General features: G+C 34.5%; 1 protein-coding gene across 1 annotated transcript; it reads left to right on the top strand.

The window, feature by feature from the left end:
* Window positions 1-6,409: 6,409 nt before the first annotated feature.
* On the top strand, window positions 6,410-20,242 carry LOC136812794 (cyclin-dependent kinase-like 4). Its single transcript, XM_067069318.1, has 11 exons — window positions 6,410-6,486; window positions 7,014-7,243; window positions 10,603-10,724; window positions 11,859-11,931; window positions 12,501-12,591; window positions 13,139-13,422; window positions 13,582-13,635; window positions 14,663-14,764; window positions 16,379-16,426; window positions 17,726-17,855; window positions 19,927-20,242. Exons 2-11 carry the CDS (start codon window positions 7,055-7,057, stop codon window positions 19,983-19,985), a joined length of 1,152 nt encoding a protein of 383 aa, XP_066925419.1. The 5' UTR covers window positions 6,410-6,486; window positions 7,014-7,054; the 3' UTR covers window positions 19,986-20,242.
* Window positions 20,243-21,672: the final 1,430 nt, after the last annotated feature.

Below are 21,672 nucleotides of genomic sequence, written 5' to 3'. Positions count from 1 at the left end.
CATTGACTTCATCAAATTTGCCTCACAGAATTTATTTTAGTAGAATTGCATAGATGTGGTAGGCCAATAGTCAACGAGAAGTAATTACTTGAAAATCACAAAAAGTGCTGTTTCAGCAAAATTGAATCTCACCATACTTCATTTTCCTTGGAAAATACAGTGAACATACGTCATTTTCCTTGAAGAAATACAGTGAGCATACTTATACTTCATTTTCCTTGGAAAAAGTGAAAACATACGTCATTTATGTTGACGTCATCAAAATCGTCCAAATTTTCAAAGTGACCCCATTTTCTTTATTTACTCATCGAGAGGAATCTCCCTGTATAGTTATTTTTGACATTTGAAAACCATTAAAAATCAGTTATCAAGGGTCCCCCCTTGATTAATTGTAGAATTGTAGAAAAAAGTACTATGTCCGAAATGAATTTGAAAAAAATCATCTCTACACCATTTTTGTCCCGGTTTCGGTGGTTTATGACCTAATTCTACCTGACTAATACTTTAAGTCTAAAATTCTCACTTTCTAAACTGACCCCATTTTCTTATTTAGTCATCGAGAACAACTCTTCGTATTAGTTTTGCCATTTAAAAACCTTCCGTTACTAAAGGTCTCTTGTTATCTCTCCACCATCATGGATTTCCCGATTTTCCTTGGGGTTTCAAATCAATTCAAAAATGATTTATTTGCCTGCATAATTTAAACTAAAATTAACAATATGTGAAAATTACAATATAATTAGGTTGGGGAGCAGGCCAGGCTCTGGCCATCCATATAGAGGTTACCCGACTAATCAACGGGATGACTACCTGGTTGCAAGTATATGTTTGGGATTTTAATAATAGGGAAGGGATTATTACACATCAACATATAAGTACCGATAGAACAAAAAAGAACAAAAAAAAAGTATGCTATTTAACAATTAGAACTGTAAAAATGAAAAATAAAATTTTAATCAAAGTTGATGAAGTACAGGTGAGGACATCATCAGAGTTAGCTGTGTAGGAGATTATCGGCTCTTTTGTTAAGCAGATACAGAGACAGTGAACTTAGGTCTTCTTTTGAGTGCAATATTAGTTGGTTCCAATTTAATATCGATTAGTATTTTACGGACTTTAAGCCATAGTTCAAGGTTTTAACTTTGGGACGTTCTAGGAGCTTCAGGTTCATATTTCTTGTTTGATATGCATGAGAAAAGACTTTGAAATCAATAGATTCCAGTAGTGCTGGTGGAGAGATTTTGTTAATAGTTTGGTGTACAAGTTTGATGTTACACTTGAACACAGTTTGAGTGATTGTAGGTATACCAGTGTTTTCAAAGAGTTGAGAGGTTTCAGCGTCAAAGTTAGAACAAGTGAGGATGCGAAGACATCGTTTTTGGAGTCGGCCAATTCTTGAGTTTTGAGTCAATCCTTGGCCCCAGACAATGTTTGCGTATGACATATGTGAATGGAAAAGAGCATAGTAAAGAGTTTTTATGACAGAAACAGGAACAAAAAAACGAAGCTTAGCAAGTATACCATTTGCCCTGCCAAGTTTATTTTCTAGATGGTCAAAATGAGAGTTCCAGGTTAGAAATTCATCGAGAAATAGCCCAAGGTATTTTACGCAAGTTGAGAGTTTAAGTTCGAAGTCATCGAGCTTTTTAACTTCATTGAATAGGGAACGGCTTATGTCTGCTACGGAAGAGCAACACGTCTGTTTTCAATACATTGAGTGAGATTTTATTCGCTCTGAGCCAAGAGGAGAGTCGTGCAAGGTCAGAATTGACTTTGGTTTCTAGAGACTGAAGGTCAGAATCAGAGGAGAGGAGACAGGTATCGTCAACAAAAAGAATCGTTTGACTATTTTGAAGAAAATAATGAAGATCATTTGATATAGATGAGAAAGAGAATAGGTCCAAGGAAAGATCCTTGAGGAACTCCGTGATTAACAGGGCGTTTAAAAGAGTCCTCGCCAGAGACGTATTGTTGTCGGTCTGTAAGATATGAACGAAACCATTGATTAGACAAGCCCCTCACACCATAATGTTTGGGTTCCGTAATGTTTAAGTTTAGACAGTAGTATTTCATGGTCGACCGTGTCAAAAGCTTTTTGCAAGTCGATGATTACCCCGCAAGAGTAAAGTCCTTTGTCTATGTTAGATCTTATCATTTTCGTTGGGTTTATCAAAGCGTGAGTTGTAGAATAATTACTTCTGACACCAAATTGACTTTTGAAAATAATGTTATTGTCATCAGGAAAAGAGACTAATCTAAATTTTATTATTTTTTCGAATATCTTATCGACGTTTGATAGTAGAGATATTGGGCGATAATTATTAACATCATGAGCGGAGCCCCTATGTTTAAAAATTGGAATTACTTTAGCCGTCTTGAGAGAAGTGAAGAATTTACCTGTCTGTAGCGAGATATTGAAAAGCTTTGAGAGGATTTCTGACACCTCTGCTAAAACAGTTCTTAATACTTTAGAGGGTATGCTATAAGGACCGTAAGCTTTAGGTTTAAGAGAGTGATCTGATTTTTGTTACCTCGTTAGATTGTACCGGTTGAAAAAATAGGGAGTTAGGCGGAGCATTTCGTAATGTATCGTTAAAGTTTTCGTCAGCATTGTTGTCAAAGATCACCCACATTTGAAAAATTTACAACTTGCAGATTCAAATACAACCAGTGCCAACGTACCAATCGATCTTCTCATCGGTGCTGATCACTACTGGGACATTGTCGAAAATCAAATAAATTCATCGAGTAATGGTCCAACTGCTATCAAATGTAAAGTTGGTTATCTGCTGAATGGTCCAACCGCCGAGACTTCAACCCAATCAGTATTCTTATCACATCCACTAAAAGTACAAGCTTCATTCGCCGACCCAATCGAAGATTGGAAAATTTTAAAAATTTCAATAAACGGGGAGGACCTAATTGCCGAGGGGGGGGGGGGGTTGGAAATTGTACTTCTGAAAACCCAAAAATAAGATAAATATAGGCTAAAATCAGGCTTTTTGGAGCAAAATAAGAGGACTTCTTTTAGCCAACTGAAAATATTCTTAAAAATCAATAAACTGGGGGAGGGTCCTAATAAGGTCCGGGTGGGTTGGAAAATTTTCGAAAAATTAACAAGCGGGGGGGGGGCGTTTATTTGGCACCTAAGAGTACCTGTTCTGCCAAATTCACACCAACAAAAAGACAACTGTTACAATTTATCGCATCCATCTACGATCCACTGGGACTGATAAATCCTGTAGTGCTCCCTTTAAAATGTTTGTTTCAAAATGTATGTACTGCTGGTGTTGGATTGGATGAGTTATTGGATGAGTGGAGATTGTTGTTGTCAGATTTTGAAAAATGTTGCTTTGATGAAATTGATCGTTACTACTTTGGTTCATTGCCACCGTCATTTAAGATTGAGGCTCATGGTTTTGCTGATGCTAGTAAAAAAGGTTATTGTTGTTGTATATACACACGTGCTGTTAATTCATCTGGGGTTTGTCATGTCGCTTTGATTTCATCTAAGTCAAGCATTGCTCCTAGTAAAAAGAAGACAATCCCACGACTTGAACTCGAACTACAAGCTGCTTTGTTGTTATCCATTCACATTACTACGGTCATAAAACATTTGTCATTTTCCATTCCATGATCGTTTTATGGTGGATTATAAATTCATCAAAGGTTTATGAACCATTCATCGAAAAACGTCTGCAGAAGATAAGAAAACTTGAAGATGTGGCTTGGCATCATGTATTGTCTGACGATAATCCATCTGACGTCGGGTCGAGAGGTGTCTATTGTCTGAGTTGATTGGTCACAAACTATGGCTTGGTCCTGCTTGGTTATCTGATAGTTCTGCATCATTTATTCCATTCACTGCTGATACCATGAGTGTTGAAAGTTCGTTTGTTGTGTCATCCATTGATAGCCAAGTCTTGAAAAGGGTACCTCCGTTGGTGAAAGAAGATGAAAGCAAATTACAACTACACACAGATTTACAAGTTCTCTTTAATAAAATTAGTACTCTTGGGTGCCTAATAAACGTACAGACCAAAATAAACGTACAGGGGGGAAATGAAATTGGAATTAATAAACGTACAGGCTGAAATAAACGTACAGGCGAGAAATCAGAGCTAAAATAAATAATCGTACAGGCTAAAGTAAATAAACGTACAGGCTAAAATAAACGTAGTACAACATTAGTACAGTATGAATCGGGCGATATTGGGTCAAAATAAATAAACGTACGGGAGGGAATAAACGTACAGGCGTGAAATATCTTACTTACTTACTTACTGCACGATTTAACGTCCGTGGTTCCCAGCATCTGGGGTTGGACGCCTTCCTCTAATGATTGAACGCCAGGTTGCACGATCATTAAAGTCATGTCGACAGTTGCATTAGCAGATTTGAGGTCGTCTTTTATATTGTCCATCCATCATTTTTTTGGTCTGCCCAAATATTTACCTTCCACGAAATGGGAAAGGATTTTCTTTTGCCAACAATCTTCATCCATACGTTGGACATGGCCAAACCAGCGTAGCCTACCTTGGCGTAGCAAAATGTCAATTGAATCAACGCCAAACCTACCCCTAAGAGCAGTCGAACAGATCCACCTGACCATAGCATTATCATTGCGAATAAGCCTGTTACAACCATCCACAGTTACAACCCAAGTTGAGCTCGCATGCAACATGACACCTCTCACAGCCGATGAGAATAAACGACCCGACACTGATGGGAAACTTTTTTGTAAAATGGAAGTAACTCATGAATTCTTCCATGCTGATTGATACACGAAGTAATGCATCAAACAGCCACCATTGTTCCAATCAATCACCAAGATAACAAAAAGTCTGAACAACTCAAAGTTAGACCATCTAGAGCAAAAATCTAGGGGATGTACAACAACAGGATTTAAACAGGCTGGACAAACATAATTCAAGTCTTTCCTTCAGGCGACCTTTTATCCCGGAGCAACGTTTGTGTATGTAGCATTGACACCTGCTACATAGAATAGAGTTGCTTCCTACACCCTTATAACAAACACCACAAGGCTGTTTACTTAATTTTTGTCTTTCACTCTGGCCATTTTTACAATGCATAACCTTCTTGGTCTTACGAGTGTTAACATGAAGGCCTTTAGCTTCAATTCCTTGCTTCCAATGAGCAAGCTTTAACAAGAGTTCATCCTTTGTTTCTGCGATAATAACAAGATCATCAGCGCACAGTAATTCCCATGGATAGCCAGTTCGAAATTCTCGGGACAGAGCCTCCATGACAATTATGAACAACAGAGGACTTAGGACTGAGCCTTGATGGACACCAAACGATGAAACAAAGTTTGAAAATCTCTTTTGTGACATGATTTATCAGGGTGAATTTAAATACTGAATGATGAATAATTGGTATAACTGATTCTATCCCTAGCACATGCATTGTTTTTCTTTAACAACCAAGAAGCAAAGTTATTGATTTTTTGCTCACTTAGCTATAGCAGACCTCAGATCCTTACAAAGAAGCAACTTGAGCTTAATGCTTGTTTTAAATATCAAAATTAAATTAAATTTGTTGCAATATTGTCAATGTAATTGTAGAGGAAATATTTAAGAAAAGAGTCGATCTGGAGTAGACATCAAATGCATAAGGGGTAACATTAATGACACATTAAACAGTTTATGCTTTCTTATTAACAAATAGATTTTTTTAAACAAAGACCAAGAGACAAATTTGGACCTGCCATGAAATTCTATGAATCAATCTGAGTAATTTTTTTTTTGTTATTAACTTTTCATATCTGTCTACCAGCAAGATATTCTGTGAAAATACATTATATACAGAATTTTAGGATGGTTTTGTGTTGCTATAAGGCTTGCTGGGTGACTTTAGATTTAAATTTGCTTCTAAGTACTAGATCATAAGCTGAATTCACCAACCAAAAAGATTACAGACATTACAAAAATATTACTAAAATTTATGATATTACAGATGTTAGGAGTGTTGGACTCTCTCAAAAATCGTTTTAAAGCAGAACTGCTTTATTCATTTTGAAACTGATAGAATAATTACAAAGTACAAAGCAGTACAATCAAAGTGTTATAAAAAATGCATGAATTGTAGGCAATATATAATAGCTAAATGTCTAGACTAACAAAATATCTCTTTCAAATAATATTAATTATATATATAGCAGAAAAACGGTTGCACACAGTTAGTCCATTTCAATGTTTCAATGTTGGATTTTATCCTGATAACCTCTTTCAAATATTTTTTCTCATTGTTGTCAAAAAAGTATCAGTTATCACATTCCAATTTGATTCATCTTTTAAAATGTTTTCAATTTGGTGTCAAATTAAGACATTATCCCATCTGTTGCTCCCTTTTTTAGTTTTCAATTATATATTTTTCTTTTTATGATTTCCTTAGAAAAAATAAAAAACATAAACTTACATGAATATGGAATGTAATGGTTACTATGTTATTAAAACATAATAATTGGTAAGCTTTTTTACTTTTTTTAAAATTAATTTGGGAATCTTTTCAACCATTTTGATTCTGATTTTATCCCAGATTGCGATTCCATTGAGGTATAATATTCCTATCTTTTTTTAAATTTAGAAATGTTAAAGATTGAATTCGTCAAAAAATATAAAAAATTATTATCTTTCTTGATTTAAATATCTTGTTGATATTTATTATTACTCTTTTTCAACTGCTGTTTATATTTGTTTTTTAGTAATTTTCTCCTTGTCATTTTACATTTGATTACAAAGGCATAAGCATAGTAAGCAGACACATAACTTATGGCCTTGAAATTAACACGCAAAGAAATTAACACAAATTCTATTTGCTTTTTCAAGGACACCACGACTGGTTTTAATTAAAGGGGTTTTGATTAACACGAAATTTCTTAACTTGTGTTAATTACATGTTCACTTATTTTCATGTAATAAGGTATGTATTATAGGGATGGCTACCACCAGATCAGGTTAAAAAACTAATCAAACATTTTCTTTACTTTATAGAACAACAGTTTTGGGAATGTGGTAATCACCAACAAAATTAAATGACGAACGGAAAACGAGCTATGGACAAATATGAGAAGATCTCTAAGATAGGAGAAGGTTCCTATGGGGTGGTTTTCAAATGTATGAACAGAGATAATCGTACCATTGTTGCCATCAAAAAGTTTGTAGAAAGCGAAGATGACCAGATTATACGCAAAATTGCAATGCGTGAAATCAGAATGTTAAAGGTATGATGTGTCAATTTCCTTATAATATTATTGAATTTTTTTCTCTGATCATCCAGAGTCACAGTAGTACTAAAATTATTTTTAGGGATTCTTAGAACACCACCACCCTGGCCCAATTTTGAGAAGTAATGGTACTTTCGTTTATATATTTACTAATTTAATCATATTCATACAAATGAATTTTATCTCTAATTCTATTTTTTGTCTTCTACGTCTCTGTTACCTTGGTTACAGTGACCCCTAGGGAAGATCATTCTAAAACTGTTTAATATAAATCATGGCTAGCCATTTTAAATATTTCATTTTACTTTTTATTGGCGATCCAAAAAAAATTTGCAATCTGATTGGTTAAAAAGAGTACAATATATCTTGTATTTTACATGTAAAAATATAAATTGACAAAAAGATGTTGTTGCATTGTAGCGGTAGCAGCAATCTGACGTCACTTTGCTACAATGCCCTGTGCTTTTTTCCAACACCAAAAGTGCATGTTTTGAGTCACCAATAAACCAGTTATCTGACATTTGCTCTTACAATATGGAAATATTTCACTCGTTCCGGATTTTTTCGTAAAATATCTCAGAACTTGTAAAATATTTCTCATATTGTACTCGCAACTGTCCAATAACTATCACATATTATTCCTGTATATTTTTGAAGACACACTAAGCAGAAATGAGCGGTCAAGCTAAAATTGACTCATAAGTTTTTGATGATTGGTTGATGTCCGAATGGCCCAAATCCAGGATTATAAGACTTAAAATTTGGAAAGCTAAAAGTTTCCCTTAAAAACAAAATTATGGGATATAATATTGATTGCATTTGGTTTTTTGAGGAAAAAAGTTGATTTACAAATGTTTCAAGCATCAGAATTATTGGTTACTGAAGTCAAAAGTGTGAGGTCTTCTAGCGCTTAAAATCTGAAATATCTCTCTATTTTATCTTGGTATAAACTTAGTGCCAAAAATTCTTTCAAAACTGGAGAGGAATATTTGGTTGACTTGTTGCTTTGCTTAAATTTTGGTACAAAGTCTTCAACACAATCCAACAGTTAATTTCCTTTTAAATTCTAACTACATGATCTAAAAAAACTATTTAATAGAAAACATTTTTGATTTTCAGCAATCTTTGAAATTAAATTGTTGGAATCTTTAGGTTCTGTGGCAAAAGGTCCGATTCCAAGTCTTTTTTAAGGGTTTTTCTCTTTGGCCTAACATAAACTTTGAGATTGGCTCTTTTTCATGTAGAAGATTGATCCTTTTTTCACTACATAAAAACTGCTAATCTCAAAATTCAGTTGCAATACCTCATATTATACTTTTGTAAAATTTTGTAAGATTTTTGGAGAATTTTTTTGTTGGTTTTCCATCACTTCGCTTGGCGTCGTAGGGGCCAACCCTTCTGGATAATTATGATCATTAATTACGCCAAATTAATTTACTTTTCATTTTAGCATTTTAAATGAGCTATCGTTGTAAAATTTGTGAAAAACTTGTTAAAAAGCAGCTAAGAGGAAAATTAATTTTTACATTTTTTAATGTTCCATGTTTATGCTAGTAGAGGGTAATATTTTAACAATTTGATTATATCCTTCGACCAACTTTTTTTTCTCTAACTGTCCTTTTCACGAGATAACAATCGATAAAATCTTGGAAACTTTAAAAGCTCCTATTTTCCTGCTCAACGTCACCTTAACAACTTTATGCTTGTTTTATAGCGTTTCCAAATTTTTAATGTTAATGCTAATGTTTTAACACTTTCAGTATAGAAGTAATTTTTCGCTCTTCAAGATACCATCTGCAACACTGTTGTGGGTTTTTTTAACAGATGCAATGTAGTAGTCTGTAAAAATATTCTAGATGAAATTGGCCAAAATGTTAAGAATATTCACCAACATCAAATATACTATAGAACCTAACACTACCAATTTAGTGCATTTCGAACAAATTGCTTAATATCCCTCAGTAAGGCTCAATACGTTCACAAAAATGTCATTTTATCTTTACCTTAATGTATGGCATATTTTAAATTTAGGTTGAATTTCGATTCTAAAGCTAAGAATACCGTAATAATATTTTAGGACGATTTTCCCGCACAAAGTTAAGAATATCCATGATAAAATGAAAATACACCACTCTTATAAAAAGCGTGAAATATCTTCTCCACGAGTCACATCTAAACCTTCTTTCGTTCACGTTTTTTATTCAAACATAACAATGCTTAAATTTTGTCAAAATCTACAAACAACTGAAGAACCAGGAAGAACAAACCCAGTCTCACCAGATTTCATGGCTTAGAACAATTTAAGAATATTTGTAAATCACAAAAAATAAGAACTGCGTAGCTTCAGTCAAATTTTACTGGTTCTTATAAAAAAGACATGTATTTGCTTTATTGGACTTCGTAAATAGCTGTAAAAAGTTTCACATTTCTTGTTTGGCAGTTAAATGTGGATGAAGTTTCAAATATTTGCTCAATCCATATAATATCATGACCTAGGTCATGAGTACTTTTTACTTATTTGTTTAAAACATTCCATTATCTCTTAAAAACTTCTTTCATTATTCTGGATCAAAATATTCCACTTTAAGCCTCAATTTCCATGAAATTTGAAATACATTCTGCTTTCAAGTCAAGTGTAGGGTTTGCTTCATAATTTCTCTTGATAGAATGATTACTCTTTTGGTGAGTGTCCCACTTAGGTTAAATCGCAGACCTCCACAAAATTGTAGGTAGTATACAAGGATCACGGTTCCTTTAGTGATTGCCAACAGCCTAAATTTCAATATGTCACATTCATCAAACCTAAAGCTTTTTAAACCTACAGAGCGTAGAAAAACGTCGGACTTTTTGTACTATCCGAGATACACCTATTTTTTACTCTCATAATTCCGGGTGGAAGATTATGAGTTCTTTCGTGGTGATCACAATTTTGCTAACCCCAGGCCATTTACGTGGATAACCCAGTAATCTATGACTTTAGTCAGTCTTTCATGTCGGAAGCTAAGGTAAGCCAGCTTGGCGGGACATTAGGAGGAATGGGCGTTGGAACTGGGAACTCCTGATATGTGGCGCTACTGCTCATTTATATCTCTCACATATGTAGTAGCGACTTTGTGTGTTTAGAATTTTGAGGATGGCGGAGTGACTGAAGCAATCAATTTCTAATAACCAGTCGTTTTGACCCGTAAAATCGAGGACGGTAAAAGTGCTGATTACCATCGTCCTCAGTCAATTAGGATCTTGACATATTAGAAGCTAACTGTCAGCGTCGCTGAAAAACACAGATAAATAAACTCGCTAGTGTGTAATGATGACAGGAATAGCTGTCTTTTATCCCTTTCTTTCCTTCTCTTCAGCAATTGAAGCATCACAATTTAGTAAACCTTCTTGAAGTGTTTCGAAGGAAGCGCAAGTTACATTTAGTGTTCGAATATTGTGATCATACAGTGCTCAATGAACTCGAAGATCATCCAAACGGGTAAGACCTTCCCAACTTCTTTTCAATTTACTTTCACATAAAGGCTTTTTTCCATTTTTCTTAAGTTACGTAATTTCCGCAATTATAGAGACAAACTTTCGAATCTGTATCGAGTCAATCCCTTACGCAAATCGAACTTTTTCCATAATGGCTAATTACATAACTTAACAAAACATTTAAAGACTTTTATTTTAACGGTATTTTCGTGGTTTAAGGGCTCTGACCATAGTGAATTTTTCATAATTGCCGTGTTTAAAATGTGTTTTCTGACTGATGTAACCAACAAGACTATGGCATGTTATACATTTTCTGTTAGACAAACTATTCCTGAATCTGAAAATTCAAAAATTGCAATGAAAAAGTTTGATGAAGAAGAAAATGAAGACTTTTGCGAGGAAGAGTATTTCAACTTTGAAGAGCTTAGTTTTGGCGAAGAAAAGACATTTTGAAAAAATTTTCGCAGTAGATGGTGTATCTTTTACCGAACAATAAAAATTTTTGCGGAAAATTTTTGTAAATGCTTCTTTGTCTCGAAATCTTCAAAATAGTGGTTTTTCATCAATTTTTCATCTGGATTTTGCTTAAAAAAACAGTCATAACTTTTGACACATCTTTTTAGAAAAATTTTCCGCAAAATTTAAAATAGTTCAATTCTTTGCAGACAGTTTGAAAAAAGTTAGAAGCAAAAAGGTTAATTACCCATTAAAACTTAGCACTTTTTATAAAAGAAGGTGATGCAACATATTATTAACGTCTTTTTAAAGTTCATAACGCCATTTTAGCAATTAAGTTCTTAATTACTCTTAAGAGATTTGATTAAAAAGCAATTTTATAAAGGCAATTCTTTGTTAAAAGTGTTAAAGAATCTAAAACATAACTTTTATGTTCAGATACTAAAATCAATTTTCTGACTATGGTCAGAGCCCTTAAAGGCTACTATTCGCAAGTTGTAGGATTTTTTAAGCTTTGTCTAATGATACCAAATATTTGGGAAGCAGAATCGCTGATATCTTGCTTATGAGAATTCTTTACATAGACGATTTGTCTCCCCCAACATGTCTAAGTATACTATTGTTTTGTAGGATCATGAGATCAACAAAAGTTATCAATATTTCTACGTTTGTTTTTATATAGGGTTGGTGAGAATCAAATCAAGCGAATCGTGTATCAAGTTTTATCAGCCGTCGAGTTTTGCCATAAACATAACGTAAGCTATTTCTTTCACGATAATTATTGATATGATTTCATACCATTACCATTGCCGTAAATAGATAGAGTCGATATTTTACGTGGATAGCCCAGTAATCTAGGACTTTTTGGCAGTTTATCGATTGTTTTCACGGGGTCCACGGCCAGCCGGCTCGGCTATCTATGAACTGAACGGAACATTGGAAGGAGCGGGGATTCGAACCGCGAACCCCTGGTTTTAAAACGCTACCGCCTTTGACCACTTGGTCATCGCTCCGTTGAACCAACAAGGAAATAGCGCAACGACATCACTTATAGTAGCAAACCACTGAACCAAAAACTTGAGTGAGTTTGTTGCACTACCCATTGTGTTAGCTTTAATTAACAGCTTATTTTGTACTTTTCAAGTTTATTTTTGGTCAAAGAAGTGCAGTAGAGCCTCTTTTTTAACTCGAACCTCTATAATTCGAATATCTCCTTAACTCGAACAAAATTGTGTTCCTTGTGAATGTTCGAGTTATGGAGACTCCACTGTATAAAATATACGACCGCGTTGTTTACCGAACTGTTGTTTTTCTTTCAATTCAGTGCATCCATCGAGACGTGAAACCAGAAAACATCCTTGTCACCAAAACAGGGATCGTCAAATTATGTGATTTCGGTTTCGCCAGGCTACTAAGTAAGTTAAATGCAGACTTTCGATAATATTTGAGGATTGTCACTCGGAATCTTGACAGATTTCTATATAGTAGGTGGCCAACCCTTGGGATCCGTAGCATCTTTCGTGAGACATGGCCACGTATGATTTGTTTGAAAGTAGATAGAATTTTGAGACTTTTTTTGAGAGTAGAACCACGAATTAGGTCTGGTTAAATTTTATTTTGCCCAAAAATGCTGACGTGACAGGCAAAACTCTTAACCCCCAAAGTGAAAGATGTTACGGATCCTAGAGGTTGGCCCCCTAAATCTATCGCTCGGTGTTAAAAATGCACGGCATGAAAACAGGGAAATTGCTAGATTCAATCCATCATCCCAAAAGCGACGCAAATCTTAAAGCTTCATTTTTTCTTGCTTAAGAAAGGTTGGAGATTCCTCTCGAGCCACTTTGGGGCTTTAAACTCAATGATTTAATACTTCTTGACCTGGTGGCCTTATATTCGTGAGTTTAGAAATCAATAGTTTTAACTCGGAAAAGTGAATGTTAAACTCGTTTTTCTTTCAATTAGCCGGACCTACAGACGAATACACGGACTACGTTGCAACACGCTGGTATCGAGCACCGGAACTCCTGGTTGGAGATACGCAATACGGACCCGCCGTTGACGTGTGGGCCATCGGTTGCGTCTTTGCGGAACTCTTGTCCGGGCAGGCTCTTTGGCCTGGAAAATCGGATGTTGACCAATTATATTTGATCAAAAAAACTTTAGGCGACCTAATACCACGCCACGTAGATATATTTCGAAGCAATGCATTTTTCAGAGGAATTAACATCCCAGAATGCACTCGGATGGTAAGTACGGGCTGTTTACAGTTTTGTGGGACTGGTTTTGGTGAAAAGCTTGATGTCTGACGTATTTGTAAATAGCTCCTAAAAGTATGATGCTTATTTTCAGCACAAACCTTTCAAACGGTCACGTGACTAATAGTCTTTTCAATTTTCCATTTAAAGGAGCCATTGGAGTTGAGATTTCAAACAACAAAAGCATCGTTATCATTTATGAAGGTATATCTGTCTTTTCTTTTTTACAACAAATTAGTAATATTAAAGTTAGATCACAGGACGGTAGTAGTATTCTTTATTATCATTACGTAATGAACGCCTGTGGACCACGACTGTTCGTTTTACAAAAGTCAGGTCAAATTTGAAACTTTCTTCTTTATAATTAGTGATTTATGAAAAAAAATTATATATAAATCTTTGTAATACATCTTGGGCATTTCAACAATCAGTATAAAAGGGGTTACGCGCAAATCTCTGTTCGCCAGCAAATGAATTTTCAACATTCCGGTCATATCGGCAGCGCATCTCATCTATCTTTCCCAGATGGTTTTTCAAACAATATCGATTTGATACGATTCCGTGGGTCACCAGCATTCTGTGGGCCAACTATTGTACATTATCGGGGAAAATTTTCGTCGGGGAAAAATATTCGGCCCTTGGCCAAAATTTCGTCACTTTTCCCCGACGAAGCTTTCCCCGATAAGGTATATGAATTCGTTTCAAAAACCTTTTTATTTACCTTGAGACAGCTTTGACTATACTTAACATTCTTATTTTATTTCTCCATGCTCGGTCATAGCGTTAGCCTGCGTTTAGTTCCCAGGCAAAAATTAGCCCCCCCCTGAGCTTTAAAACCCCCCAAAATTTTTTGTTAGCCCCCAGGACTTTTGATCTTAGACACTTTCAAAATATTGATCCAGTAAAAAAGGTTTTTCCAATGTAAATTGCGTTCAGTTCTAAGTTTAAGATAAAATATTTTGCACACTTTCTATAAAAATATTGCGCCGCATATAGCTCCCCCCCAAGTACATAGGTCCCCCCAAAAAAGTGGTGTACTTCCAGCCCTCTCCATTTTTGGGAAAAATTAGGGTGTACCCCCCCCCCCCGCCCAACCAGCAGGGGGCTGACGCTATGTCAGTATAGTATAATAAATGATTTTATGAACTCTTATTTACATGAATCGTTTCTTTTTGTGGACACGCTACATAATTATTTAGTTATACCACAATTTTTTGTTTTCTTTTTTAAGAGTTGCCTAGTGATGGAGCCTTCTGAACGGCTATCTTGTACCCAACTAAAAGAACATGAATATTTCAACGGGTTCAGAGAGCAATTCGAAGTTGAACTGCAGGTACAAGCTTTATTTGTTAGATGGAATATTCTCTTTGCTGTGAGATTGATATCGTTGATCGGGCCATTCCATTTTATATTCAAGAATGGGTGTGGACAAACATTTCTAAAGGGTAATCCGAAAAATATTTTCAGCGGGTCTTTTTTCATTTTTCCAAGGGGGTAAAAAGATATTCTGAAATTTCCACGGGCAGGGGGGGTCGGTACTAAGTCGTAGGGGCCAGTGCCGGGTGGTGGTCTGATAAGGTAAGTAAAAAACAACTTAGTACATGGTACTAAGTGGTGGTCCTAATTGAAAAAAACATCTTTGCAACTTTGTATCAAGGGACTAAATGGTGGTCTCGATACCAAATAATGAGGCATCAAGTTAGTATATGGTGCTCAAAATCCTGAAAAATCACAAAAAAATTCTTATTATAGGCAGTCTATATTAATTTCTTACCATTTTATGGGATGTTTATTACATTTATTGTATATTAAACTTGTCTTTTTGTTTTCCCCTGGGTTTTATCATAGTAGGCCTGATTGGTGTAATTATCGTGCAAATTTGGAACAAAGCGCCAAATTTGGACCAGACATATAAGAAGGGCGGCCCAGAAAATTTTTAAGGGTAGCCCTTATTTCTGGACCCATTTTTTGAAAGCTAGGGTAAAGCCCAATAGCTCATTTTTTATGGAAATTTTTAACTCATTTTAGGCCAAAACCCATTATAGAATCTGAAAGCTCTTTTTAAAAATAATATAAAAGACTTTTAAGCGAGATGGCCAATTTCTGTATTGAACGGGAGCTATTTGATGAAGAAGTGGTGGTTCCCCTCATTTCATTTTGGTCATAAATCGATTATAAAATGACACTTCTACATCAAATAACTCCCATTCAGTACAGAAATCAGCCATACTCGCTTAAAAGTCTTCTATATTATTTTTCAAGAGCTTTCTGATTCTATAATTGGTTTTGGCTTAAAATGAGTTTGAAATTTCCATAAAAAATGAAGTTAAAAAAGGGAAGTTTTTTAGAAAATTTAAAGGAGGTGCGTACCAGAAAGTACCATTACTAAGAATTAAAGGGTGGTATACCTATTTTGAGTAGGGACATCAACTTAGTACATGGTACTTAACGGCGGTGTGTCATTTTTCAATGGTGATACCAAGATTGTACCGGGTACTAAGGGGTGGTATACCTATTTTAAGGGGTAAATTCAAATTAGTACCATGGTACTAAGTGGTGGTAGTCTCAGATAAATTTCAAAAAACAAGAAAGTACAACTTTTCGGCACTGGTCCAGTACCACAACTTGGTACCCCCCCCCCTGCCACGGGGTAAAAGACTGATTTCAGTTCGTCCACCCTCACTTTAAGGTAGGAAAAGAAATTGTCTGAAAATCCAAAGTAAGATATTTTGAGTTGAAATGTCTTGAACACGTATGCTTTATTCCCATGATTTTTTGAGATTAATGAAACTTGATTGTTTCATGTGTTGTGAAATCGAGTCATTTTTCAGTTTGGAGAAGACAATGAAATTGCACAAACCTTCCTTTTCTAAGGATTAATTTTCACAATAAAATTTCATCGAAAGTCAGTGATTTCCATTTTTTTTCAATTCTCAATCTCTTTTAGAGCTTATTGCCGAACAATCGAAGTAAAGGAAAAAGAGCTGGTTATAAGGTAATAAAAAGAAGCTATTTTACAGTTTCTAATTTGTAAGTCTTTCAGTGTAATGTTATTTCTAACTTGATGATGATTTTTATTGGGCTTTTTCTTTATATTTCTTTGTTTTTTGTTGTTTTTTTCACACAAAAACATTATTGATAACAATGCCCATGGTGAGCATGTTTCAAATTTCAGAGCTGTTCAAATTCCCTTTCCAAGTGAGAAAATTACGCTTGAGGGAAAAAGCAGTACGTTTTTTGCGATATTTTCTGAATAAGAAACCTCATGTAGCCGGCCCCGTAGCAGGCCAGCGGTAGGAGATATGCAAAAACTGATTTGAAATTCGAAATCAGCACGAAAATCTGATCTAAAACAAGTTGTTATCATTAAATTTTTCATTCAAAGTTCATTCAAATTCAAACATTTTCAAATTATCAATTTTCCTTGGTTTCGAAGATTTTAGTAACAAAACAGCCTCCTATACCATGGTGAAGAGCCAAGGGTGAGAGCTATGACAAAATGAATTTCAAATTCGGAATCAGCATGAAAAACTAATTTAAAAAAGATATCACATCACTAGAAAGCTATTCAAAATGGCAAATTTTAAAAAAATTGACTTTTAGCGGTTTTGGGCGGTTTTCCGAAAAAACGGTCTCCGGTAGCCGCCCAGGGGTAAGAGATATGGAAAAACGGATTTCAAATTCGGAATCAGCATGAAAAATCAAGATGGTTAAACTAAAAAAGTGTAATTTTGGACCCCCCCCCCCTATTTTTAACTGTGAATTTTTTTTGATTTTATGAAGTAAAATGCTGAGAATGATGGATTTAAGTCCCAAAACGTCAATTTTTAAGGCTTTTTAGTTCTGAAATGTGTATTTTAAAGGCTTTATAGAATTGAAAACTTTCCAGTGGATCAAGCCTTACAAATAAAACTCAATTTAAGAAAAAGATTATAGACCTGAGGAATGACCCCTTGAATATGAATTCACCAGCAGTTCATTTTTTGTTAAATGTGACTTAAGTCTTTTTAGCTTTGATGTGACGATATATTCGTTGTCTAGAGTCGTCTACCATTTCCATTGATCACTTAGAATTTCTTACATTTACAGTAATACCGATAACCTTACATCCCTTTAACGTACCTTTCCCATGTGACAAAATTACGCTTGGGATGAAAACTCTAAAAGCTAATCTTTTTTTTACACTATATCCCGTCTATAAGACACAAAAGTCAGCTCCGTTTAAGATTTTGTTTCCTCCTTTCTCCTCTTTATTCTCACTTGGTGATTCTCTAATCATTTCATCATCCCCCAGACAAGAGAAACACGTCCGGTCAAGACGACGACATCATCGGAAACAACCGGAGCACCCGGAGGAGGAGCCAATAACAATAATTATTTACCGCATCTGTCGGATACTTCACATCCTTCATACCATGACAAAGGTACGTTTTCATTATTCTCCGGGAAAACTCGGAAGTAATTTTTCAGTCATCAAAAAAATTTCAATCCTCTTAACGTCACTTGAATCGATTTTTATTTTTTTTACCTATTTTTTATGCTTTGAGATTCTTTTCTACGTTTCTACCTTGTAATTTGATTGGTACGGGCTTCATCCAAGATCCTGGATGATTGCTATAGTTATTCTATAATGGAATCTTTATTTGTCGTCACAGTGTAATATTCGGATTTAGATTCTCATGGTTCACCATGCTTTGTAATAATCTTTTGGTTTTTTTAACATTCTCCAACAGTGTCTTTTTAGGCCTTGGAAAATCTTCTCTTAGGGGGTTCATTTTTAATTTCGCTTAGCGAAAGTATTACGATAGCCTTTCGCGGTGTCCTCGGAAAAAAAATTAGAAAACGAAAGTACTCGATACGGTGGATGAACTCACTAAATTTAATTTGTTTTTCTACCTTTCCTCGGGCACACTCACCATGTATGAATATTGTGGTCGTTTTTTTTTTTCAAAAAGAAAAATGATAAATATAAAACGTACAATTTTGAAACAATTCAAATATCATTAATATTATTTGCTCATCTTCACTTTATTCTTTTATTATTTTTCTTATGAATGTTCTACTTGACATGCGTAAATGAAAAACAGAGAGTGGTTATTATGCGTTTAAAATAAAGAGGATTTGGTTGAGAAGCGTAGCCAAATAATATGGACAATATACCTTTCGGATATTAGTTTCTACAGAGTAAACAAAGGATGGCATAAAATGCGGGAGCAGTTTATTTTATCATATAGTCATCTACCTTATAAGAATCTAATCAATAACTCTTGAAACACGGTGATATACCTTTCGGTAATTAGTTCTTACAAAGTAAACAAGGGACAGTGCACAATACGAGAATGTTTATTTTTCTTGTAAGCATTTACTTTATAAGAATCTAATAAATAACTCTTGATAGACAGCCATATACCTTTCGGTAATTAGTTTTTACAAAGTAAACAAGGGATGACGCACAATTTGAGCATATTTATTTTTCTTGTAAGCATATACTTTATAAGAATCAAGTCAATAACTCTTGATAGACAGCCATATACCCTTTGGTAATTAGTTCTTACAAAGTAAACAAGGGAATGCGCACAATATGGGCATATCTATTTTTTCTTATAAGCATATACTTTATAAAAATCAAATCAATAACTTTTGATAGCTGGGGTTATACTTTTAAGTAATTAGTTCTTACAAGGTGGACAGGGGACTACTGGTTGCAGCAGTTTTAATATAGCTCAGCCTTGCTTATTCATCATAAAAAATGACCGTGTCCGAATCATTTCTCATGACTCGACCTAAACCTTTTTTTATAATCCACCTTAGAATTTTCTTAACAGCTTTTTCAGAGCCAGCATTTTAGCATACTTTTTGCAAATATTTGGCGAAATTTTCGACTTCAAGTCGTCTTGTTGTTTTTGTTATTAAAATATAGTTCTTTTATTTAGTTTTCTCGATCGAAGGACCGTAAGAATCGAGTTCGATTTTGGTGTGATTAGTACTATAGTAATCATATAGTTTGGAGTGCAATTAGCGATTAATTACGAGTAACAAAGGAGAAAATTATGATATTTTCTCCTTTGTTATGAGTGATTCATCGTTAATTGCACGACAAACCACATGATTCCGAGGTAACCGTCAGTCACACATTTGCACTCTACTTGTTTTGTAAACATTCGATTCGAAAACCTCTTTTTATTCTTTTGTCTAGAAAGAAGACATTGCAGCGCGATTTTTCTTTGTTTTCATTTAAGAGAAGATATTGCATTGCAAAATTTTTTTGTCTTTTTAAGTGGAAAATTTGGGGTTTTTTGCTACACGGCCGTGAGAGAGAAAGAAATGGGGGGCCATAGAGTGCAAAAAGTGGTATAGTGCAATTGATGATTAATTGTACTTCTCTAAACCAATCAGATTCGAGTAATTTTGCACGACTGGCGATTAAGGGGTGACATTTAATGGACGAATGTTAATTCAATATTTTATAATTCAATAATATTTTCTTACTATCAGATCATCGAAAGGAAAAGAAACGATATGATGGCCATTTACCTTCCATTCCGCCACGATGATTGATTCAAATAAGTAAACAAACAAATAAATAAACAAACAAACACGACACATATTCCAAGATGGCTTTTGAGTCTGCAAACCTTCCTGTTTTCAGATGGTATTGAGTTGTATTATTTTTCGGAAGATTGAAAGTGTGCATCCTGTCTTCCGCCCTTGTCACCGCCACTGGTTATTTTTCTACAGTAAGCAACAAAAGTGAAAATGTAATCACGAATGTATTATATGTTTAAATGCAAAATCAATCCCTCAGCGTACTAAAAAAAACGAAAGAAGATATTTTTCGATAATTTCTACCCAAATCTATCAATAATCAATAGCTATACAATAATTAATGAATGACTTAAATCGAAGAATAAATGAACGAACAATGGATCTTTGACAAGATAATGGGTGGATAAAATGTAATTTTGATACATCTAAAAGGTATTTTGAATTTCAATATTTCTTGCTTAAACACACTAATGATTTTTTTCAATTTCTTTTTTTTTTAATTTTGGGATCTTTTTTTATTTTTAATCACTGTACAATGGTTATTTTTTATTTCGTTAATTTGTTTTGATGCATGAAATCTCCCAGTAAGTGTCATAACATAGGGAAAAACAAAAACAAAAACAGGGAAAACCTTGATCGTATTCGCATCAGGCCCTACGAGCATTTTCATTTTGAGGGGGCAGAGTGAGAAATATAAACCGAGGGAAAAAATTCGCAATTTAAGGTGTCTAGATTGCTGGAAAAACGCAACTAATTAAAGGATTATGTTCAAAATGAAGCTATTAACACAAGATTTTTCAAAGCTACCAACTTTTGGAAACATTTATTTTTGGGAAGGGGGGGGAGCAAATGACCCTGTGCACCCCCCTCCCCCGTTGCTACGGAACTGCGCATAGCTTGTATTAAGGATTCGACTTTTTCATTTCATTATTTTTTAATGTTTTTTTTTAGTATTCACAAGGTATGAGAGGGTCAAAGATTAGGGAAACGTTAATTTTAAGAATTCAAACTTGCTGAGTCAGGTCACTGTATGTTTTTTGCACTTTCATGACATCATCACGGATCAAAAATCTAAACTAGAAATCTTTCTTTACTATGCACCTTAAGTTTTTTTTTAATTTTTACTCTAGTTAGATTTTTTACGTGTAATGTAATATACTGATATGAGAGATGTATCCTGTATGTAATATTATATTATGTTTTTAATGTTATAATTAAGATATTACTGTTTTTTACAGAAAATTGGATCTATATATAACTGCAAATCCCTTGTACCGTCATTTGGGGTACTTTTTATGACCCAAGAATCGCAAAGTTTTCTTGTGCTTGATCCATATACAATTCTAAAAATTACAATATGACTTAGGTATTTACATTCTGTTCTATGCAGCATGATTTATAGCTTTCTTCAGACCGGAAGCAGCCCTAATTGACGGTACTTAAGAATATCTCCAATCATGGTTGGGTCAACTCTTAACTTAATGTCCGTTCTTAAAGTCTGTCCAGATATAATTGGCAGTGGAAACAAGAATGCCTGTAACTTTTAATAGTGAAATATAATTCCAAAATTTTTTTTGGCTTGTTTTAGAGAATCAAAAGCGCTATATTTGAATGTAATTTTTGTTGAAAAATTCGCGAGTTTTAGCGGTTAAATTTGCGATTGCAAAAATTGAGCTTTTTTTCTTTTTATGCTAT

Source organism: Clytia hemisphaerica, unplaced genomic scaffold (genome assembly GCF_902728285.1).
Source record: "Clytia hemisphaerica strain Z4C2 unplaced genomic scaffold, Clytia hemisphaerica genome assembly, whole genome shotgun sequence".
In the NCBI taxonomy this organism is placed as follows: domain Eukaryota; kingdom Metazoa; phylum Cnidaria; class Hydrozoa; order Leptothecata; family Clytiidae; genus Clytia; species Clytia hemisphaerica.
Note: the sequence above shows the minus strand (reverse complement) of the source record. Positions and strands in the feature narration are given on the sequence as shown.

Coding starts and splice junctions, on each gene's coding strand:
- LOC136812794 (XM_067069318.1), top strand. CDS start 7,055: ATGACGAACGGAAAACGAGCTATGGACAAATATGAGAAGATCTCTAAG. Junction 12,592..13,138: donor CGGTTTCGCCAGGCTACTAA/GTAAGTTAAATG, acceptor TCTTTCAATTAG/CCGGACCTACAGACGAATAC. Junction 14,765..16,378: donor AATTCGAAGTTGAACTGCAG/GTACAAGCTTTA, acceptor AATCTCTTTTAG/AGCTTATTGCCGAACAATCG.